The sequence below is a fragment of the Temnothorax americanus genome, unplaced genomic scaffold (genome assembly GCF_048541705.1).
Source record: "Temnothorax americanus isolate GAGA-0224 unplaced genomic scaffold, ASM4854170v1 Scaffold7, whole genome shotgun sequence".
Lineage (NCBI taxonomy): Eukaryota > Metazoa > Arthropoda > Insecta > Hymenoptera > Formicidae > Temnothorax > Temnothorax americanus.
In genome coordinates, this window is record NW_027509792.1 from 2,946,250 (window position 1) to 2,972,468 (window position 26,219).

The 26,219-nt window shown below is 43.1% G+C and overlaps 2 protein-coding genes across 4 annotated transcripts in view; one reads left to right on the forward strand and one right to left on the reverse strand.

The window, feature by feature from the left end:
• The window catches only part of Pygo (pygopus family PHD finger), an 87,499-nt gene that overhangs the window by 56,412 nt on the left and 4,868 nt on the right, over nt 1-26,219 (forward strand). Inside the window, exons 4-8 of one of the 3 annotated variants that reach the window (XM_077422233.1) lie at nt 15,243-15,471; nt 21,937-22,658; nt 24,491-24,777; nt 24,870-25,892; nt 26,032-26,177. In XM_077422233.1, coding sequence (XP_077278359.1) covers nt 24,562-24,777; nt 24,870-25,892; nt 26,032-26,177 — 1,385 coding nt within the window. In that variant the 5' untranslated portion in view covers nt 15,243-15,471; nt 21,937-22,658; nt 24,491-24,561. Of the gene's footprint in view, nt 1-15,242; nt 15,472-21,936; nt 22,659-22,920; nt 23,233-23,289; nt 23,536-24,490; nt 24,778-24,869; nt 25,893-26,031; nt 26,178-26,219 lie in introns of those variants that run through there. The other 2 variants (XM_077422235.1, XM_077422234.1) reach the window with 2 other exon arrangements.
• Nucleotides 1,493-9,675, reverse strand: Csp2 (chemosensory protein 2). Its single transcript, XM_077421903.1, has 3 exons — nt 9,367-9,675; nt 3,565-3,760; nt 1,493-1,993 (listed from the first exon to the last, which is right to left on the reverse strand). Exons 1-3 carry the CDS (start codon nt 9,382-9,384, stop codon nt 1,848-1,850), a joined length of 360 nt encoding a protein of 119 aa, XP_077278029.1. The 5' UTR covers nt 9,385-9,675; the 3' UTR covers nt 1,493-1,847.

The window sequence follows — 26,219 nt, forward strand, 5'->3', positions numbered from 1 at the left end:
AGTCTTTCTTCGTCTATTTCTACGTAGACTTCAATTTTGAATTTTGCGAGGATAGACGGAGTGGCAAATCGGATTTCCTGAATTGTCGAGATCTCCGCTTCTCTCGGGGAAGCATCATCGAAAACCAGTTTGAACGGCTGGGTACGCGTGGTCGATAAATAGTCAGACGAGGACGTGCGAGTGTCGTTGAAGGATTCGCAACTTGCGAGATGACGCAATAGATGTGTCTGCCACCGTTGCAGCCGTTTTAGGACAACGCGCACAGTTTTGTACATGTGCGCTCACGTCCTTCGTCGCGATTTCTGCACGGCCGAGAGAGAGAGAGAGAGAGAGAGAGAGAGAGAGAGACGTGTTTCAATTGTATAAAAAATTGAATAGTCATTCTCGTCGAGAAATCGTCGCGTAGCGGAAAATATTGGCAGTCAGTCGAATATTTACGTATCGTAAAGTAAAACGTTTCTGGATGTCTGATAATAGTCTGTCCACATCTACTGCGTGAGCGATTGTGTCGACTTTTTTATTGCGAGTGTAACGCGGTTCGACACTCGAGTTTTGAAGCGAATACTTTTGCTCGTGTAGCGTCTTTAATATCAATTTGCGTGTTTTAAAACGGCATATCTAACAATAAGAACAAGTCGGTTTCGTGTTAGCTCGCTATAACGTCTAAGCGATAACCGCATATCAGTTGCTGACAAATTGGCGTGACTCAGTCTCATTCTATTCTGAGATTATTGCAAACTACGAGCACAAGAAACCGTATCCCAACTTACAGCACACTCACGACTGAAAAGTTTTCCTCAAATAATTCTCCCGCGGCACGGCGTAGCAAATATTGAGATGTAATCTTTTCGTCGAGGCGACGATATTATTGCTGCGCTAGTCGCACTTTTATCGATTAACAAAGTTTAATTACTAGCCTGTTCTCACAACCAGCACTGGCACACAAGACAAACTTAAATTAGCATGCATACGAGGGCTTCGACACCGAGACACAGTAGAATTAATATTCACAGCAAGGACAGCGAAATCCAAATCAGGGCGCAATCACGGTGGCTGAATAATGGGCACGGAGGTATAGTGTTAATTATGTACCAAATAAATTAGCAACTTGTTGATCGTCATTAATACTCGATAAACCTGGTCAAACATCCAACAGTCCTTGCGGAAGCCCCGAATACTTATAAGCCCTAATAACAACGCGTGTAGTGCATCCCGTTCTCGCGGATCACGCGCAGGTTTAATACCAATATCCGTACTTGCTATTATACATCGCGAATGCGAATCACGCTTTAGTGTAACGAATGCGTGTAAACGTGCGTCGTCGTCGTCGCGGCACGTTGCGCCTCGTGTGTGAGCCGGAGCAGAAGGTGAAGCTCGAAATACCGCGAAATAAAGAGACAAGAGTGAAACGTTGCGGTGGCAAAGACGTGTGAGCGTGTTATTTTAATGGAAACGAAAGAGGCGACGCGCTTCGAATAGTAGATACGCTAGGTTAAATTAAAAATGACAAAACGGCAAACTTGATTAAAATAGAATATATCAAACGTGCGAATAGAGTTTATACATGTACAACATCTTACAAATAATGGATAATACAGATAAATTTTTTACATCCTGTTTTAAAAACTAATTTCTACGTATGTGCTTTTGACGATAATTTAAATGTATTTCTTTCTACAGCTGAGCTATACTTCTCTCGCGTGCCATCGTTAACAATAATATTAAATGAACGAATGCAATCGACGATCCTCCCCGTAGATGATCCATCGTATCCTTTCGTATTCCGTTGCTACATTCTCTGTACATCCAGCCTCGTCGTGACCGGCGCGCGCTATATCATATCTCGTTTACGAAACTCCGGCGTATTGTTGCACTATCCTGTTCCACTCCTTCGGGAAGGATCGCTGAATGTGAGAAAGGACCTTCTTGATCTGACGTGTCTCCTCGGTGCTGCACTGTGGGCAGGAGCCTCTCAGAACCAGCGGCACTAAACCTGGATAAAATAACGACGTAGGATTTCAACAGAGTTTTCGGGCCGGTTTTATCCTATGTATGTAAGCTTATGTACGCAGTTCCCTCTCGAGATTCATGTATGTGTGCACAATATTATCGCGAGATATAATGGTATTTGATGTTTAACATTTCCTCGAGTGTATACAGTCAGTCCCGGAATCCCCGATGCTAATTTTAACCTTTTATGAAGCGAGAGCTGCTGCGCGCGGTACGGAAAAGTAAGGATGGAAAAATTGATGGTCCGCCTCAAAAGCGAATAAACGTTTACGATTGCAAGTTTGAATAGTGAGTGGCGCAATGCTTAATATTTAATACTTCCGATAAGGGATCGAGACTGATATATGATTTTCGTTTGAGCTCAGGTTCCACTCCCGTAGACGCACGTGAAAATGTTCGACCCCTATGTTTACTCTGCGACGACGGAAACACGACAATTAGCGTGACGTTCTTGTTCGCGTATCTCTCACAGTGGAAATTGAACTCACCGAAATTACATGGAAATTACACCAGCCGTAAACTTTGCCTGCGCAATTGCGATACGATAAATATTTCAAATTTACTCTGAAAATAGAGGAGACCGGGGCTCGTTGGCACAAGAGACAAGTTGGCAATGCTTTCCGTTTGTGTATTTATAGCGAAAGAAACAATGGAAAAGTTACCACAAAGTATATCTTTTATGACATAGGTACTTTTCCCAAAGTTTTATTTAAATCAAACAAGTATTACAATAAAAAAAGAAAAAAGTTTAATTCAAAAGGTGGCAAGTAAATTTTCGAGCGTTTCTCAAAATCTCGTATTAATGTTCTTTAACTTGAGAAGTAAATCAAAGTGACGTATTATTAGTTAAAAGAACAGTTTCTGTTACTATACGACATGTTATTTTGAATAACAACAGTAATTTATTGTAATAAAATGACTGAAATGAAACATATGTAGGGATGGGGTATGTTGGCTCATATGAAGACACACTTAGCTTGACTTGTTGTTGCCGCGCGCGTGAGACCTGTTTGAGTATGTGATTTGCTACCTACAATGCTGATAGAAGCTAGATATATATATTTATATTAATATTTTTATATTGAAGAAAGCTATATTTAAAATAGTTAACAATTTTTTTTTTGTAACAGCATTTTGCTATTCGATCATTACAAAATAACTTTAAAAGATACCATCTTTATCAAGAAGTACATATCTATACTATCCGTTTTGTATCTTTATTGCGTTTTCATTAATTTAACAGTATATAGGAGCGTTTCTGGCATGAAAATGTAGAGAAAGGTTCTCTCTATCATATATTACTACTGTTTAATCATGATAATTAGTTGTTTAAAAACTCAAATGCCGAAATTGTGAAAACTATGCCAACGAGCCCCGGTCTCTCTTACTGAGGAGTACATTCTACTCCCTGTGATCTTTTTCTTAAAGCACCGTAAGAATCGATCGTTTTTTTGGGGTCACGATATAAAAAAAAAGAAATTGAAATTTTATTTCAAGTCTCGTTCTCGGGATAATCGCGCGGGTGCGATCTTTCCGCGACGGGTTTCGTCGTACTTTTCAGACGTCGTCCGACGGGGTCGCACGGCGCCTCTCCCAGGGCGCACTTAAGCTGTCTGTTCAAGTAACGTTTGTCGCTCAGGGCTATATTCAGTTGTTCGTCGGAAACCCGCGATCTGCCGGATTGCTGCTCCTCGCTGTCCGACTCGGCGGCCATCGCTACGGCGAGCAGGGCGCAGGACAGAACGAGGACCTGCAACATAATTATATATACGTATATGCAAATGCGTGACCCACAATAGTGCACCGATTATTATTACCGAACCTCGGTATCGTATAGCTAAACGAGCACCGGCGCGTCCCCAGATTTTTCAGCGCGTCTCGCGACAGCCCGAGGATAGCGCCGCGACTTCATCTCCCTGCGACGAACGCCGCGGGGTGTAAAAAAGAGGGAGGCGGATTGTGGTGCGGATTGTTGTTTTACGCTAGCTGTGGCGAGCCGCGCGGCGCGACGTTAAACTTATTAACCCCGGCGCAGCGGCGCGGCGATACGCCCAACGGCGGTACTTAACGTGATTACACCGTCTGCAAGTATTATGGTAAACGGGTCCCGGCTTTGGAAGGATACGGGAAACATAGGATGAGACGCTCGCGCGCGCGCGCAGATGTACCCTGCATGGGGCGAAATTAGCTGCGCGGCCGTCCGACAATAAGGGCGGAAGCACGTCTGTCATGCGGTAACGAAAGCGGATAAGGTAGGGTTGGCCTGCAGGCGAGGCAGCGCGGCGCGGCGCGGCGCGGCGCGCCTCGGCGAAGCACGCCAAAGCTAACACGGCTAAACAAGCAGCAACCCACCGTCGTACCGCTGTTATACGACGGCAGGTATGTAAGTAGCTTCCCAATCTCTGTTTGCTCGTTCTTCTCTCTTCTCTCCAGACTCCAGACGTTTCGCCACGTCGCGTCGCGTCGTGTCGTGTCGCGCGTCGTCGTTGTCGGGGCTTAACTAAGGTCACCGCTTTTAAATTATCTCTTTGTCGCCGCGGCGATGCTTCTTTTTTTTTTTCATAAACTCACGACCCGTTCTAATTCGGGAAGTGAATTTTCTCCTCGCGCTTGGTACCGCATTTGGTTCGCCGCGGTCTCTCTCATTAAGGGCGCTTCTTGAAAGATTCAACGGGCACGCTAACGAGTGTCCACTAATTTCGCCAGGTATTTGTGTTATCGCGCGGAACGATACAATTATTCCACGCCACTCGGATTAAGGAGGATTCTCTGGGCTCTCGCCGACCGCACAAATACCAACGACTGAAAACTACTTAAATACTTTACACAAACCGCGTATTTATTTGAAGTTATTTGCTGCGGTATGAAGCCGAGGCTGAATATTGCATACCACTTACGAAATTTTCAAAATATGAAATATGCACTATCATATCTGCACTACATATCAAATATGCGTGATATGGGCACCTGAAAAAAAGTGATCCTGTTTTTAACTGCAATGTACGTACATATATGTTCGTAAGTGTCGACACACCACTGCTCGTTGACGGTCCTGCCGCTGCTGCTGGTATATAATTTTTATACCTCAAAATGGGATATATGGGTCAATTGACTCTTTGGATTTATGCGCCAATCGAAAAAGTACCAGGGCGTGCGTGGTGCGCGTTGTATTCGTCACGTTGCTTCGCGGCGCAGCCTCCATAAGCTCGTTTCGGACGGGTTTATGGAGACGGGTTGATTATCCGACACGATAGCTTCGACGTAGAGAACGTATTTCTAGATTATTACGAGCCCGTAATATACCTGAACTCGTAGGCAATCGAATTCCTTGGCGCGCTGTTTATTGGATTCCTTTGACATCCTTTGTGCTAACGTATTCGCGCTGATCGAGGTTCTCTTTTGCGTATCGCCTCGCGAGTAAACCCGTTTGGAAGCTCGAGCTATCCGCGCCGCGATCGAGAACGTATATGATTCGCCGACTACGCTTTTGTTTTATCTTTTTTTTTTCTTGGTCTTCTATATACGCGCGACCTTATATAATTTGAATTTTTAATCCCGCCGTCCTTTCACTGCTTTCTCCGGCCTGGATTTCGAATAACCTCGGGCTCTAACGATCTTACTAGTCTTCTTTCTTACCTCCGCGGCTTTTTACGTGCACGCGTAGTTGGTGAATTTTTTTACGATTTTTTTTTTTTTTTTTTTTTTAATTATATTTTATTATAACGCTAAGTATTCAAATAATTATACGTGTGACACGGCTGAATACCAAAATTTTCGCCGATCGCGATAGCCTTTTTGGTGGCCAACCAAACGAGAGCTAATCATAAATTCTTTTATTTCGTTTTAATTGAAAATTTGAATAGAATAATTAATTATTAAAATTAACCTGGTAAAATTTTACGTTTATTAAAAACGCTGCATGTTTATCAACACCAAGTCTCACGACCCAACTGGCAGGCCTGGCAGCTTAATCAGGGCGTAATTACGTTTCGCATTTCAAGTTGCACTTAGCACGCCTTGCCTCCGTCCGTCTGATTTCCCGGCGGAGACGCTCGAATTTTGACTTTTGTGGCAGAATCCTAATAATTGCGACGACGGCTCCGTAAATCACGGCGAGCGCCACGTATATAGACATATTTATATATATGTATGTATATATATGTATATATATAACGCGGGGAGTGATTTGTGAATTCGATGCGGGCGCGCTCGCGCAAAACCGCTTACTTCCGCAAACCAGTGTGGACTATAAGAATTATTGCCTGGGCTGAATGGCAAATTGGCGTCGATATATAGATTTTATCGCCGGCGCGTCGCGCTAATACCGCGGTCCTCCTCGCGCGCTATAACGCGTCGGAATGTTTCGTGCAATGAGTGGCTCTCGCCCTCTCTCCTCTCTCTATCTATCTATCTCTCTCTCTCCCTCCGCCCTTGTACATACGATCCGCATACGGGCCGTTAATTACACTCGCATTGAATGTAACGGGTGATAATGCGTCGTAAGCATACGACGCGACGCAACGCATCGCGAAACCGTGGTATTGGTACAGTATTAATTACGTTCATTGCCCACACCCGCGTATATACGGCAATAATTACTCGCAGTAATCGACGCGGCACTTGCGCTCCGCTCCGATCGCGATGATTTACTTTTACTCGACACGTCGCGTCACGTCTATACGCGCGACGACAACTCGCGATTATAAAATTAATAAGCCGCGCGCAGGGAGAGTACTCTCGTCGGTGAACGGTAACTGGAGATATATCAGCGGAAGCAGTCCCACAAGTTATATATGATATCGGCGTCGCCGTTCGATAAATAATAATTTAACGACGCACCCCGCCCACGTTTGGCGCGGTATTATTTGCGGCCGCGTTAATTTACGGTTATAAAACTAATTTACAGTTGCTTGGCGTTAATCGAGATATACTAGCGAGATTGTCGCCGGGAACCTGCGTCTTCTCTCATTCGTGATATCAATAAATAATATTATTACACCAATAAATAACACAGTTTGCGCTCTTTCGATCACAATATTCGTGCGGGGCGAATAAATTGCGGGGAAATTTAATAGTAAATTGTAAATTAATGATTGTCGAGCGAAACCGTAATCGTCCGACGAAATTTTAGTGATGTATTTATATTAGGACCTTGTTTGATAAAATCGCAGGTTAATAGGCATATGCGTTTCTTTCATTCTTTAATCTATTTGCGATGCTAAATATGACATATTTTTTTAATAAGAAGATTGTGAAATCGCATATTAGACAATTAGACTAAACTGTGAAAAAATACGTGTTATGCAAATTTAGTGCTGATTTCTTTTCTATTCATCGTTTCGTATCGCACATCCTTTCACGAAATGCAGGAATTAAAACTAATGCGATTGTGGCTACTTCATGTTTTAATATTACAAATAAATTTAAAGATATGTTCTACGGCGTATCGAAATTTCATTTATTCGTTTATTCGTCGCTTAAATACGCCTTTAGACCATGATGTGATTGCACTGAAGATTACAATCGTTGGACAATCTTCTTCGCGATTGTCATTCTAGTCGGGCAATGTTTCGACACCTTTTGCATAAGTATACGATTGCGATACGTATATAAATTATAATGTTATCGCATTGTCGATAAGCCGTTGCCAATCGTGTCGCACATACAGCCGTCGCGCTACGTGCGGAAATTCGATAATTCGATTTTATTACAGGAGAAATCGTCGTTTCTTTTTCGTAAGATTTGGTTTCGGCCATTTCTTGCGAGCGTTGCATTTTTCTACATCGATTATTCAGTCTTTATGTAATTTAATCTCGAGATAATCAAATTTTTGAGTTCTCATATATATATATTACAAAACATGTTTAATATACGATTTTTTATATTACGTTTAATCTTTTTCACATTATCGCAAAATTTGAAGTATGAATCAAAGTATTTTAAGTATAAAACATAATTAACTTAAACGACTTTCATAATTACTGGGATAAAATTTCAGATCGAGAGATATGCAAGGTTCTAATTTCAGCAAAAGTCAATAACCTGCCATATTTAAGCAAGTCGATAAGAATGTGCGATAAGTGTCGAATAAGAACGCGTCTCTGTCTCGTTAACTATATGTAAAGATTTTGACGTGACATTTTTCTTTTCGTTTTTTGCTATTTATATTTCCTTTTTTACAATGCACAACGCATATATCGCGAACAGCTGCTATACTCCATAAAGCAATGAAATTTCAGAGCGCGCTTTGCAGTGTTCTCTCGCGCAAGATGCAATTATTTTGCATCGTATGACCGTTTAACCGTACAAAGGCATGTAACAATGGAACGTTATTGGTTTAATCTAATGGCGCATTAATCCGAACCTTTGCATATATGTCTAGCAAACATTGTTTCATTTCAAACTCGGCAATGCAATGTAGCGTGTAAAATACACATCGGCTTCCAATATTTCCCTCGTTTAAATTGATATCTGTACGTGAAAAGCAAGGACGATCAAAAATTTATTTTGTTCTTTGTCTTGGGAAAAAAGAGAACAATGCGCAAAAACAATGTGAGATTTCCAGAATAAATTAAACAAATCATTATTATATATTATTATAATATTATATAACGTTTATGTTACCTCGTTATTTAATGTTTACGCGTTTACCTATCTTCACATTACCGTATTACTTTTCATATTTGCGAGCTTTAATTATGAAATACCTATGTTCTTTTTCGTAATTTATAAAGCCATCAGTTTTTTTGATTTCAACATACACTGATATGTCGAGACCGATAATTCTGAACTAATTTGTTTTTCGATGTCTCAGATATACAAATATGTTTTGTGGGAGCCGCGCAGTTTCCGAGACGTCCCAAGCAAATATACAATTATGCAAAGCGACGCATTTTTTGACGCGAATTTATTCGTCTCCGAATAGCCCTTCGTTGCGCGGTAAAACGCATTACAATAAAAATAAATCGTGCGGAAGCGGCGGTAGACCCTCCTCCATCCTGGAATACTCCTGTCCTAAATGTACGACACCGAGCGAGAGTCCGCGAGGAGGATTCTAAGTAGTTCGTGTCGTATTCCGAACGTCCGATGAATAAGCTTCTCGAGGCGGTGCCGGTGTCGCACGGGAGATTCTGCCGGGACGAGAATTTTCCCCGCATACCGAAACAACCGCTCCTCTAAACGCCCAGCTTCGCGTGTGCGCGGGGGCGAATCGCTCTCCCCCGAGGGTGTTCTCCCCCGAAACTTTAAATCACTAGCTGTGTGTATATATATATATGTATATGTATATACACATAGAGTGTGCGTATCGCGCGCGCGAGAGAGTGCATCAACCTGTTGCGCACGTTCGTCACTCACCTTGATTGCCGGAGCCATGTCGAAACCCTGGGGTCGGTCGGTGTTCAAGATCGCGCCGTTTGATCTCGGACGCGACGAAAGAGTTGGAAGACGGTGTCGATCGGTGGCCGGCGGAGCGACGATGTGTATACGTGCGTGCGTGCGTGCGTGCGTGCGTGCGTGCGTGCGTGCGACGACCTGCGAGGAGAAGTCTCTCTCCGAGCTCGTGCGTGCTCCTTTCTGCGGTCGACTCGGCCACGGTCCTCTCACCGCGAAATCACGCAACGCACTGGACCCAAGTCATCCAAGAGAGGCACCGCACCCGTGGGCTTTTCCTCCCCTTCCTCCCAATAAACACTAAAGTGTTCGTGGCGTACGACACGGTGATATATACCGGCATTCCGGAGAGGTGCCTACTCACCGGATCTCGACACCGTCGACGGTAGGGGAAAGGTGCGTGACGTATACGTGAGCGAGAGGTGCCACATTTTTTTCCCTCCTCGATGAATATATACGCGCGACGGATATACGACCGGATGCTGCTATTTTATGCGACTTTCGTCGGGCCCACCGTTTCTTTCGCGGAAGATAAAGAAATGAGGAAGAGAGGAACTGAGCTATTAGACATTCTAGCGAGCTCTCTCGGATAATTTACGAAGGGGGGAAGAAGAGAGAATTATAGATATTTATTTATTCTGACGTTAAAACTCGCTGAAAATGATTAGAAAAGTGAGAAATAACTTAAATAGACCAACAGGTAAATTAGAAAGTTATAATCAATGTCAATCAAAGGATCGGGGTTCAACAAAGTCGCTTTGTAATTTGACAGCCTTCTCTAACTTTCATACGATGGATATTCGCTGACAAATTTATACTTCCGGCATAATCGGTAGACGAATGTCATTTTTATCATGCGCATATCGCAGAGCTTTCGAGTTCTCACTCGCGGCTGCGTTACGTCTCGTCGACATACGCGAGACGTTTAACGGATTCGTCTCGCGAGTCGCGTTTCTTGGAAGAAGTCGAGGTGGATCTCGTTATAGGCAAGTCGCCCGATCGATTTCACCCATTGAAGAAATCGCGCTATCATTAGCTATTTTTGTTTCGTCTCCGGAAATGGATTTTTCATGTATTATGTCACACGTGGAAAAATCGCTATCACGAATTCATCGACCTCTTTCTTATTGTTGTGCTTCAGAATAGCGCACAATCTGTCCGCACAGCTTAAATATTTCAGCGGGTAAAACACTAAATATGAGTAAAAATATTGCAGCTTTGTTTTATCTACTATTATCTTAATTTTACAATTGATCTTATCTTAAGTATTTTAATTTGTTATTTTAATATCCTTTACAAATACATTGACTGAGCTGAGATATCTAAAGTTATAAAGATAGCTCTTGGTGGATAGCTAACAGTATATCATAATAAAAATGTCTCCGCTTTTGATTATCAGAACTACATATGGTTATAGCCGTTATGGGTTATGTTTTATGATTTATCGTTTCATATTTTTTATTTCTATACTTTATTCGGCGTAGTTTTCAGATTCTGTATTTTTTGTTTTCAAAAAGGTGCTTTGCTCTTTCCTTCGCCCTTTCTATCTGTCACTTTTTTTTCTCTACATGTGAACCTACTTGTTGGTTGACACTGCATAATGATAACAAGGAGAGAGTCGATCGCCTGGTGAATATTCCCATATTCCACCAACAGAATTAATCATCGCCACGTGAAGTAAAATATATTCGCCCCGGCATGTAAAAATACGCATTTATCTCGTCGTACGTTCAGGTACAGGTCTCTGCTTTTTACGCCAACTCTGCGCCGCTTAATGTAGCATTTGCATCGCAAATTTCATCGCTATTTCCTCCGCCGGATACATCCGATCCGCAAAGTTGCATCGTTATAAAAACAATCCCGATAAAATCACCGACCTGTCTTTCTCGCAGAGACGAATAACGAGCTAACGAGCGTAATTTTCGGCGCGCTCCCGCGCGCGCCGCCTCGACTTACCGGTGTCGCTCTCTCGCTTTGTCCCGTTGACCTCTTTCTTTTTTTCTTTTTTTTTCTTTGCATGTACCACGATTTCGCAACCTGGAAGCAGAGCCTGGAAAGAGCTCCCGATAAAATCGACGGGTTTAACGGGGGCGATTGGTGTGCGGTGCCGCGTCGTTCGTGTTCGCATATTCGACGCCGCGTACTCGTCTGTGACGATAACGGGTTTCGAAAGCGGGCTTCGATAAAAAAAAAGACGAAAGAGAAGACGCAGGACGGGAGGCATGAAAAATGTACTTGTGATGGTGAGAGAGCGGACACGCCAACGAGTTGCCTTGCCAGCCTCCGCGCCGGGATGGGATGGACCATCGGACGGAGAAAAATCGCGCGTTGTATATCGATGAAGGTTACATCGGGTGAAATTCGGTTATGCACTCCCGATGAGAGCCGAAAAATCGTTCGTGTCATTGTGTTGGCAAAATCACTCTTGTAACAGTATTCAGAAAAGGGTAAATGTGCGCAGGAACTGGATAAAATGTAATCAGCTCAATTATTATAGAATAATACGATTAACGAATTGTGATTACCAATATTCACGATTAATCTGTATTCATGATCGATGAGTAATAAAGATAAAGAAAACGAAATTAATCATGGGTCATGATTGAATTACCAATCACTAATTGGAAAGTGATTACATTTCGGATGATGATTAATTCAATAAATTAACGAGTGGATTTAGAAAAATATTGGTAGCTTTTATAAACTTTATATATTTATTAATTAAGTGCAAATGAAAAACTTCAAGCAATTAGTAAGAAATATTTAGAGAAACGTTTAGAGATCTTACTCGAATAAGAGATAAAAATTCTTATGTAAAACTTGGGCTTGTCGTTATTTGCTACAACTTTTTAATTTCTCCGTATTAAATATTTTAGCCCTATTCACTCCAACGTGTTTTCTGCCCTTTTTAATCCTCGCATCATAACTCACGAACGAATTGACGAAATTTAATGTTCCAAAGCGCAAATTAAAGCTACTACTTTTAGCTTTAATTTGCGCTTTGGAACATTCAATTTCGTCAATTCGTTCGTGAATTATGATGCGAGGATTAGAAACCCGTTAGGACACAAAAGGGCTGGTTGGAATGAATAGGGTTAGTATCCAAACTTGCAATCGAAATTATACTGAAATATGAAAGTTTAATGAAGAGTAAATTTTATTTTACACCTATTTGCACTTGCCAAAACTTTATTCACAAAAAGATCTGTAAGCAAATAATTTAAATACTACGAATATCTCCATACTCTCATTAGAATTTCTCATCAAGTTTAAAAAAAAAGAATGTGTTGTTTACATTATATACACCGATAGTTTGGCGTATACCAAAGATTTTCGCAGCATTTTGCTGGCGGCCATTCTAGAGAGAGGGAGAGAGAGAAAGAGAGAGGAAGGATTTCAGGCCCTGTCGATCGCGTTGATTTGTTCGTTAGTTTCCGTGGAGGGATTTAATTTCCCGGGAACAACGAAAAGTGTATTTTTGTTCCGGAGATTTTCGTACCAGAGCCGGCGGCATCCAAAAGAGGGCGGGTTCCAACACCCCGACAAAGTCGACGTGTCGGTGCAATTCTCTCGTGCTTTCGTGCTTCGATTTTTTTCCGCGCTGCCTCTCCGTCATCGACTCTGCCTTCCTTTTTCTTTTTTCGTCACCCCGACTAGGTTGTCGGGGGGCTGTTTGAATGGGCGATCGTTTCGAGGCGATCCGATTGTTCCGATGGAACGAGTTTACCCCGAAAAAAAAAAACATGAGCCCGATGGGGAAAGAGGAGATCGATGGCTTATTGTGCTGTTAGTCACGTCGTGTGACTCTTCGGGAGAGAGGACGGGGGAGGAAGTATGGAAGAGGCGGCTTGATTCACCTCGCGTTGAGTTTATTTAACATTTGCAGCCGCTTAACAGCCCAATTGGTTTTATATCCCTTTAGCGATGCGTCCCATGCATATTGAAACGCGCCAGCTCGTGGAGTGCGTGACAAGTATCGTTATTATTTAATTTGGTAATAATTTAACAGCTTTATATACGTTCCCGCTTTACATCGAATAATTGCATACTTCATTTCAAGTAAATTTAGTCGATTTTACTTATATAACTTTGACCTGTCAGTCTGAACATTTAAGTATTTCTTATTATTCAGTTTAATAGATCGACGTTGTTGATTTAATTATGTTTGCAATCCGCTCGCCTCAATCGATCGGTGTAATGGTAACGCAATCGGGTAACAAGTGTTGCGACAAGTGTTTGCCGGAAAAATTTGTATTTTTAAGTCTGGGACGGTGCGGCACACGGTCGTGAGGGGAAAATTAGGAAAATTGCGCGCCGGTGATTAAGTCGACTTTAACGGGAACGTGTCGTACCTAAATTTGAGATATCGCGCAAATATATGGTCGTGTTAATTTCTCTTTTTTTTTCGTCGTTCGTCGTTATTTACCAAGCTATCGGAAAATTCAACGGTTTTATCTTTTCCTCGGGTTCGCGCAAATGGTTTTTCCGTTTCTACATGGCGCGTGTAACAGCCATATAACACGCGTGAGTAGTTGTGTATAGTGAATTGCATAAATAAACGGCGTTTCGCATTTCAATTCGCGCAGCGAAACGAAACGAAAGCCTCGTTGTGTAGCGCCGCGCGCTTATGCATACGTATATGCACACCTCGGCGATCGGTCCCGCGCGTAAATCCTTAACTGCCAAGTGAACTTACCGTGAGGTGGATCAACGAACGTTAAACCAGGCAGATTACGGACGGGAAAAGGATGACGCTTGTTTTAACCCTTCTACGAGGGTTAATCTTCTCCCGGAGAATTCGTATAACCAGCCCGTGCAGGCTTTAACAAGGGGATTTCCCTCCGAGAATATAAATTTAGATAAACAAGTTTTAATCACATTTTGTTACCGTTGCAATTTCACCGTCGCAACGTTAACTGCAATTTAATTATGTTAATTCTAAACGAATTTAGTGGGCATCATCATTCTTCAAGCGCGCGCGCGCGCGCGCGAGTGCAGAATCGGCGAAAAAAATTGCGTGTTTGATGCACGAGATTGCGCGCCGCCGCCATCGCCGCCGTAAACGACGACATCGAGTTATGCGAAATTAATCGTTTAACATTAAATTTATCGACAGAACCGTCCCGCGGTTTGAGCGCCGCTTGATATTGGCCGAATTGAATAAACCGTCTGCGTTATTTAAATATTTATTCGCCGGAAATTACTCGCGCTGGCTTAATAAATTCAGCTATGATTTCCCCACAGACTCGATCTTGGCAAGTTGAAGCGTTGAACGTTGGAAACAGAATAGATAAGAAATCTCTTCCTGCAGATTTTATTCTTACTTCTTTTCGTTTAAAGTATCCGCGTAATTCGATCGAACGGCATCATTCCAAAAAAATCCGATGAGTGTCCTATATCGATTACCGAAAAGAACCATGCATACTACATCCAATATAATAATTCAGCAGATATTGAACTTTTTTGAATCTTACATATGTAATTATCAATTCGTTATGTAAAATTATTATTCGTTCACATTCTTATCTTGTACGAACGGAACGTTATAATTGATGGTACATTTGTATTCTCCTTTTTTACATGCACGGAGATTCCGAAGCGTTTCACATTTCATCACATTTTATCACATCATTTTATCACATTTTTAAATGTGATAAAGTAATGAAATCAAGTTATCACATTTAAAAATGTCGACAGCTTCCGCACAAAAGTTCCAATTTTTGCCACTTGGTTAAAGTTTTATATAATTCCTGAACAAGAAGAAAACTCGCGGTTTAAATATAACAATGTATCGTATATTCGTCCGTAAATATTTCACGAAAGTTTATTCTGTTTTACAGACGCAACAGATATTTCTTCACGGTTTTGTAATTTGCATCGAGAGGAGAAGCAGCTTCAGCTGAAGGACATCTCACGCAGATTTGCTGTGCAGCCGCATTGTTCGCCTGCACTCGTAGCTTGTTTAGAAAGTCGTCCGAGACTGTGAGGCCGACTTGATTTAAAGCACACAAAGTGAAGTTTTAAACTGCTACTTGCTACTTGCTTGTGTGTGGTAAAACGCGGGGAAAGGTATGTACGCAAAGCGGACGTAGTGATTTGACGTTTTCACTGACATTCGCGAGATACTCGAGGTCGCCTGCCACGACGACGACGAGTTAATCGAGCGAACGAGCGGATTGAACGCAATTTTGTCATTATAGGGTGTTCGCTCGAGATAATGTCGCGGTGTACGACAGAGAGAGAGAGAGAGAGAGAGAGAGAGAGAGGGAGTGAAAGAACTCTCCAACGAGCTTCCATCGAACGGAAGCTGCGCGTGTTTAATGGCGGGTTAATTTTTCGTTGCGACTACAAACAACGCGCAAACAACGGGGGCGTAATTAACGGCTCCACAGATAGGACTGCTACCCACTGATGAGAAACACGCGCGCGCGCGCGGGCGCTCGTTCGGGTGATTCCATGTTTTCACCGACGGTCTCGCTGACCGTACGTAATGCGCCGTGAATGAGTCGCCTGATTACGGGTCTGTGAAAAAGAAATCCCAAGGTGAAAGTTCATGGGAACGCGTTACGGTTCCCCTCTCGCGCCGCCTCGTGCGACACGCCGCACGCTCGCTCGCTCGCTTAACGAGAGAAAGTGGGAAAAGTCGGCTCGGCCCGTCGTCGTCGTCGTCGTCGTCGTCGTTGTCATCGTTGCTTGAAAGACACCAACGGGCCTGCGTTTCCCGGAAATATATTATATGGCCATTGAACCCTGATAATAAGACTACGACAGGCAGAAATAGAAACCTCTCCAGAGACACACACACACACACACACACACACACACACACACACATATCTACCTTTTCTATACAATATATTTTAATATTATTTTATCGTACAAATATAAGAGCTAGACAGAGGGGTATTCTCTCAACGGAGAGATGATCTGAGTAACTTGATAAGAAATAATACTTCAATTCGCAAAATTGATTTCTCTTCTCTCCAGTTACATATCGAGACAACGTTTACACGAGTTTCGAGTGCACAGTCGCGGGTCTCAGGAGGGCAGAAGTAAGATTGGCGCGTTCACACGGCGTAAAAGTTGAACGAGGCGAGAGCCTGTGGCGTGGCCGGCAGAGCTCGACGTTGCGCGTTCCGCGCGTGTACGGCGCGGCGCGGCGCGGCGCGGCCTCCGGTTTTTCTCCGGAGTTTGCCGGTGACATTATTGATTGAAAACTCGACGGCTGGTGTTTCGGCGCGCGGGCGGGTTAGCAGCGGTACCGTTGGAGTGGATCCGAGGACCACCACGGGAAATTGACATGGTTCGCAGCCGCGCAAACATCGCGGTGTAATTATCGCCGTCAATCGCCGGCTCGGAAGGCAAACCGAGAGTGGCGGCGTCGGCGATGCTGTTCTCGCGCGGTGACACGCGCGATTCCTTCGGTAAACAGTAAATGCTAAATAACGCGCCTGATGACAATGGTACGCGCAACGAAAGTGAGAAAGAAAATGTCCTGTATGAATCGTTACATTATTTATGCAAATCGTACCGTAACAATCGTATCATGATACAGTTGTACTGGTTGTCGTTCTCTCTCTCGAGTTCGGAGGATCTCTGGACCGCAGTTTTTATGAAGTTTTTATGAAACGTCGCGAATCGAAGTTCAACTTTTTTGCCGGGGTGCAAAGAAATGTATTTCCATTCGAGCGATATTTTCAGTCGAAGCGCGAAACTCACTACGGTCAATATTATTGTGTAATAATTCGTATTGTGCGAATATCGAGGATTCATATTGAGGATTCGGTCAATACGCGAAAACAATAAAAGCAAAAGTTCGGTCTTTATTGAAGTTTTCGTCGATACGTAGCTGCGCGCACACCAGAAAACATTGCGCAACGTCATGCAAGTTGACTACAACCGATAGTTATTGGAAAAATAACTGATAGCTATCACGGCGGGCAGTGTTAATAAATTTTAAATCCGTGTATATAAGCGTTCGACCCTTCTTCGTAACTCACAATCAGTAACCCGGCGGCTGCGTGGCAGTTTGCAGTCTGCCATCAGCACATTTGCGGCATATTTCTTTCCAATAAATTAAATTATCAATCATCGTCCTCTGTCCTTTTCCCCTACTTTGTATAACTGCGATTGTATACAAGTTGCACGATCGGTAGTTATATGTATGTATCGCTTAACGTGTTGCTTCGATATTCAAAGCGTCCACCGGAGACAACCCTGAACAATCAAACCGATCCGAATCGGAATTTCCTTTCTAATACGTTTCTATTCTATCGACGCGATATATTTCTCCGATAATAACGATCGTTTCGAAGAGACGAAGAGAGTAGAATTAATCGTCCTATTATCGAGCTCTGAAAACGGAAAGGATAGGAATCACAAAGAAATGGGCTGCCTCGTCGATATCAATTGAATGGCATTCGCGCAGCGAAAACTGCAACGGACTTTCTTGAATCTCTTCAATGGCGCTACATTTTCTCGCGAGACGTATTAACGATCCGCCGAGCGTAAAGTGACTCGGGGATACGTTCCGCACCGCCGTAGAAGAATCGCTCGAGTTAAATTCTTTATAAGGGACATCGGGGAATGTTGAAGCATCCTTGAACGACGGGTCAAGAATCGTTTCTCGACGACTCGGTCGTCGGCAATGCAATCGGCGCGTCCGTTCGGATGCGATGGAAAAATGTGTTCCAGCGATAATAAACTGACGTGATTGTACGTGTACGCGCGTAACAGAAATGTAACAGAAGGATGTATATGAACATTTGAGAAACATACTAAAATATCGCGTAGTACTCGAGTTCCGATGTATTTTCGGAAAATGCAATAAAATATTTTAGCGATTTTTTTTACGAAGGGTCAACCCATGCAGTCCTTTTGTGTAGCGAGCAAATGTTTTAACGATTACTTTTTATTCTGAAAAAGAAAAACGTTTGCCTGAATTCCTTCCAAAAATTCCTACGAGCAAAGAGTCCGAAGTGAGAAAATAAGAGGGAAACGGTAGGCGATTGAAGCTGTGCTCGGTATTGAGTTTTAAAAGTGCAATGTGGTGTTTGATAGTTAAGGTTTATAGTTTTAATCGGCAAGTGAGAATGTTAAAACAGGGAGAACGGAGAGAGAGAACTGCTTATATAAATTATTTATAACCGTTTAGAGATACTTCGCTTCTGTTATATACATTATTCTTTAATGATAGCTTCTTCAGCCGGTCTAAACTCGACTTTCCCTCAGTAAAAAGACATCGAAAATTCATCAGTCGCGCCAGATCCGCGATTATAAACGGGTGTCGCGTAATGAGCTTCTCTAGAAAAAGTTATCGGGATTATCGACAGGTGTGCCGCGCGCCACCGCCACCGCTTTTTGAGGCCTGCTGAGTAAACCACCGTCTTCGTGTAATTTGCGCAAATCACTCGCTTCTTATTCAGGCCATGCAGCGCGCCACGTGACAGATTGATTGGCGCGTCGTTTTTGTTTAGGCGATGTCGCTATTTGCGGAATCCGTCCGCGTAGATGGTCGATTGCCACAACGAGCGATCCACCGATTGTAACCCTCCGCCATCCCCGTTAGGCCCGATTCGATTGTGATTCCTTTCCGACCCTTTCTTTTTTTTAGGACACACACACACACACACACACACACACACGGTATTGATACTGTTAAATAAATAGAATCACAGTTTTGACGCTTTTTTATTACACAAGGAACACGTTTTGTTTTGAGTGGCGGTTATTGCCTTCGACGAGTTATTGAGAGCTTTTTTTACACAGAATATAAATCTCTCCTCTTATTTGATTTCTTTCTTTTTTTAACTGATTTGAAAAGGATTCTTCGTCGTGTGAAGATACGACGAGGAAGAATCTTGGGATATATTGTCAAATTGCCTGTGAAGAGAGTTCTTCCATGTATGTATAAGTAAAGCATTTTCCAAAAGAAGCAAAATAAATGTTCACGAGTTGACCTCCTTCCGACGTTTCTACTTAATATGCAGATATTTAAAAAAAAATGGAAGTTTTATTTAAGTACTAAAGAAATAAATTTAAGAAACGTTTCTCTAGATTTCCAAAGAGACCCCCGGTGCAATAATTCGATATTTGAACGATCTTATCTTCGCGTTACTTTTAATCTGAAGCCCGCGAGCGGATTGCAGTCCGCGTAAACTTGTGTCTCCCGTTTTTTTAAATAACAGATATTAATAATGAAACGTAATAATCGCGGATTACACGGGAACAGGAGACGCCGTTATCGACATTCGATAATTGCACAACAAGAAAAACAAAGAGATATCTCCTAAGTGGCCAATAACCGTATGATTTACCCCACTTAGTGGACTCCTACGGAGAAATTTATTAAATCCTTCCCTCGTCCTCGCGTCTTTTGTCATACTCTGTCCTCGTATCCCGTCGAGATCCCCCTGGGGACACCCCCATCCCAGCTTCTTCCCCTCCGGGGGATTGGCCCAGTTTTTTCCGCCCCGTTCGCGACGCTCCCGATTTGTACCACTTTTGCCCGGACGAAAACGGCGACGCCGGGATATATACTCCATATCCTTCGATAAAAATAAATTGCGAGTGCCCAGGCAGTTAATGAGATCGATAGAGCCGTTAACGTGAGCGGATAACGAGTGGAAAGGGAGGCGGGATGGCATCCCCGCTTTTTCATATCGGCTCCGGGAAAATGGCCGATCGTATTAATTTCGTCTGTCGGTTTGGGCAACAGATGGACAGCTGGTCTATATCAGGGATTTTCTCTTTCGCCATGCGAAATAATGCACGTATCGCGAAACGTCACCTCGTCTATACGTATAGACATGTAATTACGCAAGAGATACACAAAAATGCGAGAAAATATAATTAAAAAAAAAAAAAGCAGTTATAAGATTCTTACTAATTTTGCGTAATATCTCGCTTAATAATGTAAAAATAAGAATACAGAGATTCTTTCCTAAAATCGTCGATGAAGCTTTATGTCCTCTAAAAATAATAGTAGATATCTCGGCCTGGTATCTCGACTCTCTATGCTTTTCCCCATTTTCTTTTAAGTACTTTCAACATTGCCTTCCTTTCGGAGGCAATCGTTTCGACCGATCTGGCGCGCGTGTCCGGTAATTGCGGCAATCTCGCGTCAGTGTTAAAATAAGAGTGCGAAGAGATAAAGACGGCGCGGCGGCGGTGGTGATGACCACGGTTCTCCAGGAACCGTGTGTGCCCTGTGTAAGCAGGCAGGTAGGGTAGGTAGGTAGGCTACGCACTACGGTCAACTCTGTCCCAAGTAGACACTTATGAGAACTGTTTTCCGGTTGTTAAGCCGGGTTAACTCATTCTGATGTAACTGAAATAATTAAAGCGATGCGTGCGAGCACTTTAGCCGGGGTCGCGAGTCGCGAGACAGTTTTAAGCTCGGACGCGGATGGGGCCTAGCCACCGTGCAGTGTCATTTCACGTGAATTTTACGCACCTGCGTCGACTCCTTATTGGAAAGAAAAAGATAAACTCTCTGAACTCTCTCTAGTGCAGCTAGTTCAGCAATAGAAAACAAACCATGCGTGCCACGTGTAACGCGAATAAACATTGCCTCGTGCAGAACTTATTGTTTAAAGCCTGAATTCTCATGTTCTACCGTATTTTATATTAATTCGCGAGTTTGATCAGTCTTATGAAGCAGTATTTTATGTTAAAAATTAATATAGATTCTAATATATAGCTTAGGGAGCTTTCCAGCAAGCGACACAAGTCGACACAGGTATCGTTTTGTCTTTGTTACTCATTGCCAAAAAAGAAAGATAGAACGACGTTTGTGTCGGCTTGTGTCACTCGCTGGAAAGCTCCCTTAAGTTCCTGATCATTATATGAAGTAGGATCTTCTTTTACATTCCAATTTACATGTCTAATATTCTATATTAAAAAGCAAAGGGGGGAGGGTAAAAACTCACTCTTTCGGGAAAGTTAAAAGCCATGAACACGTTTTAAAAATACAAAATTGATATAAATAAATTTTTATGAGAACAAAATGTACAACGAAATAGATCTTTCGCGTTTGCTTTCATTCTAAACACTGCTTTCAATACGAAGTCAATACCAAAATATACAACCTCTAGCGTTCGCGCGAGATCGTCGGAATTCTGCGGCGAGCCTTTTAGCCGATCGTAGATTATCGCGAAATCTAGAATCCGCCGTTTACCGTCGGCCGGATTCCGTCGCTTTCCGATAATCTTGTTTTTTTTTATTGAAGAAAAAATAAAATACAGCCAGTATGAACAGGCGTATTTGACATATTTATGCACAGTTATGCTTTTTATCAAGAGACACGATCTCGCGCCAAGTTAACGTTAATCATGAAGTTGCGCGTATATATATGTTCCGTAGGGTAAATTCGACGATTTTGATGAGTTGTCGTAGTCCGGATTTTTTTTTATTAGAAAAATACAAAGTACAGGAACATGCCTATTTGGCACAATATAATACATAATTTCATATTTTATATTACTAATACAAAATGAGTCCGCCGGACTAATTTTTTTTTTTTAATCTTTACAGGACCAGCCTTTTCTTGGACGACCTTTTTAGTTTTAGCGCTAGAACATTTTTGTCCTTGTCAGTGGGTTGAACTACGAAAAAGACGGCGCCGCTCCAGCGCCTAATATTAAGCTTCCGATATCCCGGAGTCCCGGAGAGGAGCTGGGCCTTGGCACGAGTCCGTCGGAGCAATCTTTTGGACCAGTGTCGACATCTAGCGGACGAACGCGACGGCCAGCGACGGCTCACGTTCGTGCACAGGCGACAACACGGTGCGCGGAGGGGGGACACGCGTAACGCGACAATGGCGACCTGAAAGGATTTGTGTAGCGAATGTGTCGCGATACCTCGCTCCGTTATCCGAGAACCGCGACACCGAGAGTGCGAGATTGTGTTCACCGCGGTCGTGTACGTACGCCCGTGAATGCGCAACCTGTTTCGCGTCACCGAGAGATGCGTTGCGCGCGAGACGCAAGTCGAAATCGCGTACAGACAGATCGCTCGTCCCGCGGGGGCCAGCAGCAGCAGCACCAGCAGCAGTAGTAGCAGCAGCGCGGCAGCAACAGCAACAGTAGTAGCAGCGGCGGCGGCAGTAGCAGAAGCAGCAACATCAGCAATAACAACGACAGTATCGGCGGCGACGGCAGCGATTCGACGCAGCGTGGATTTATAGCGCCGGTGTTGCTCCGGCGAGAAAACGGCCATGCACACGATTGCGTCGTCGCGTCCGCTATAATGCGTTGGTGAGTACGGCCGTACGGCGATCTCGCGCGAGCGATGCGGCGCGACCTTCCCTCCCCCCTCGCATAACCCGGCCGGCTTTTTAAATCGCCTGGCGCGTCGCCCGCGATTCTTACCTGTCTTGCCCGCCTGAGCGCCAGGTAAATTGTTATACGCGCTCAGGCGGGCGCATCGCGGCGGCACTCGCAGCCGTGTGTGTAGTCGACTTGCGGAGGCGCCTTGCTAAGCTCGACGGTGGTGGGTTAGGTTAGGTTAGTCTCTCTGCGAAAGATCGCGAGGCGGAGTTTGTTTTGTTCCATTTTACGTTCGCCGCCGCGCGCGACGGGGGTCTCCGCGCTATTTTGTTGTACCGCGGGCGCGGGTTTCTTATCGAAGATACGGTTGGTGTCGTGAAGCCGCTTCTCGCACTTTCTCTCTTTCTCGCGCGCGCACAGGACACGCTCTCTCTGTGTGTGTGTGTGTGTGTGTGTGTGTGTGTGTGCGCGTGTCTCTCTTTCTCTCGCCTCCTCGATCTTCCGTCCCGTTCGTGACGGACGAACGGTCGGACCGCTGGCTGGCGCGCCACCCGAGCTAACGGTAGTAATTTCGTTATTTATATCGGCATATGTAAATATAGGCGGTATGTTCCCGCGATGTAAAGATGTGCGTACGCGGGCCCCCGAGGTTTTTCGTGCACGCGAGTGTTCGTGTTGCCTGCGTGTATGTAAGTGCGCGCTCTCGCGCGCACCAGTGTGTTTATAAATGATAAGTCTCATGCCGCGAGGATAATTTTAATGGAGCAACGATGCGATAAGGATATTTCGCTATCGCGCTCCGCGACTGTATCCCCGTAAACGCCGCCAGTTCGATCGGTGACTCGTTAAAGAAATTTCTCAATTGGTATAATATTACAAATAACTGATTAGAGTCTTTAATTGTGCTTTTCGTCTCACCGCGATGTAATTGTTAATGAGTTTGTTGCGAGAGATATTTACGTGATGCTATTCAGATAGAAGATAAAGATATTTGTTCTCTGTGAGCAGCCATAACGGAGAAGATAGCTGTAGTGAAGAAAATATGAATGTTTTAATAATTTTTCAATTAATGTGTAAATGCTTTATTAATTATACATATGATCTTTGAACTATAATCTTTGTACATGAATGCATAAAGAGATCTTTATATACAGACTCATGGTATGTTCATATATGAAGAGAGAGTTAGTATTTTATCTGTAACAATCACGAGTAATAAATATGATTACATTACGTCATATTAAACATGAAATATTTTTCGCAATAAATTCTTTATAGTTTTTTAAAATAATTAAATCGCGTCGATTTAATTCCGGGGAGGGAAGGGTATTAATGTTCCAACGATAGTTGTGTTTCAAACCCGACAAATAATCGGCGTGCAGTTTATCAAGTTGGAATATATGCGTATATGTATATTATATACATTGTAATTCGTTACTTCTGTAACTATTAATTTCTTTACTTGCGCACCACGTACCGCGCCTGACTCGTATCGCCGTTTATTAATTTGTTGACATTTTCATGAGTCTAATGACATATTTGTAAGCGTTAAACATAAATTTGGTTTATTTAGTTAAGCTTGGACTTCATTTAACCTTTTAATGATGTAAAACATAACATATTTACATTACGACAAATATTTGCCCGCTCACGGAATGTACTACAAATATCGATTAGCCAAATATTTATAATATGCATATTTATATACGCATATCATAATACGGATACTTATAGAATTAATTATTGAATTATATACATCAAATAATATATATATAATTTCAGTCATATTACAAGGTTTCTATTTGCTTATTTGTTAACAGTGGATCAAAAATAGTTACTTGCCACGAAAATCCAGTGGTGCTGGCATGATAAAATAAGGGAAGCGAAGGAAATGAGCCACAATATTGCGGGCATGCCACCCTTCACGAGGATGCCATTGGGGGGTATGGGAATGGGTGTGAATATGGGCCCCAACGCCCCACATCCTGACTCTTCGCCTCACCCCCATCCACCACCGCCACCACCAGCTGGTGCTAATCCTAAAAAGAAAAGACGTACGAATGCAAGTGTTGCCCAACCACCTCCGCAACAACCTCCATCTGTACAGGTAGCTTAACTTGACTTCGTTATCTATGTATTACAGTATATCGGCGCAATATAAATTATTGTTTTAATATTAATTCAAAATTTATTCAACAGGACCTACTACCCCCGCCCTTAACTGGTTACGGTGACACAATAGTGGCAAGTAACCCTTTCGACGACACGCCGCCACAAACAACGCAAAGTCCAATGATGCATGGTGCGCCTTCACACATGCATCCTCATCATCCACATCATATGGGTGGCCCTCCTATGCGAGGTATGAGCCCTTTAACTACGATAGGTGGCATGAGTCCTATGATGCCGCATAACATGGGAAATATGAGCCCTATGGGTAATTCGCCCATGACAAATCACATGAATCACATGGGGGCTATGTCTCCTATGAATCACGCTCCTATTGGAGGCATGAGCCCCATGAATAACATGGGCCCGAACATGCCTCCTGGTCCAATGAACACCATGAACAATCACATGAATATGAGTCATATGGGAAATTCGCAACTAAGTGGTCCACCCATGGGTAGCCCGATGAATAATATGAATAGTGGGCCTATGGGTAGCCCAATGAATAACATGGGCCACAATATGGGTAGCCCTATGGGTGGACCTTTAGGTTCTCCAATGAATATAGGAGGATCTAATCATATGCCTAATGGACCAATGAACATGAACAACATAAATAGCCATATACCACCCAACAGTCCATTAAATGGACCGTCATTAAACAATGTAAACAGTCCACTAGGGCATAATGGATCTCAACCTCATCCGAATCATATGGGAAATAATCTTAACAACTTAGGAAGACCTATGAATGGACCTATGACTACTATGAGTTCGATGGTATCGAACAACATGAACATGACTGGGCCAAATCAGATAAACAACATGAATATAGGTGGCCCGGGAATGAGCAGTATGTCCAATATGAACATTAGTCATCACAATCAAATGGGAAGTCATATGGCAGGTCCAATGGGCACAATGTCCAATAATATGGGTGGTGGACCACCCATGGGACATCCTATCAATTCCATGGGAGGATCTATGCCACCACACGGGTTTCAAGGTCCGCCGGGAATGGGTCCAAAGCCAATGCCAATTTCTGCGGGCAAAGTAAGCCATCCTTTTATTAAGTATATTATGTTACTTGCAATCAATATAATTCATTAATAATGACTGTGTTTAGCAGCGTTGTGAATTGTATAAATTTATTAGTGATTAATCGGTGTTTATGTTCTCTCTTTTTTTTCAGATATATCCTCCAGATCAGTCAATGGTATTCAATCCACAAAACCCTAATGCGCCACCGATTTATCCCTGTGGAATTTGTCATAAAGAAGTACACGACAATGATCAGGCAATTCTGTGCGAATCAGGTTGTAATTTTTGGTTTCATAGGTGAGTGAGTGAGTCATTAAAATGACGATGTAGAAAGATAAT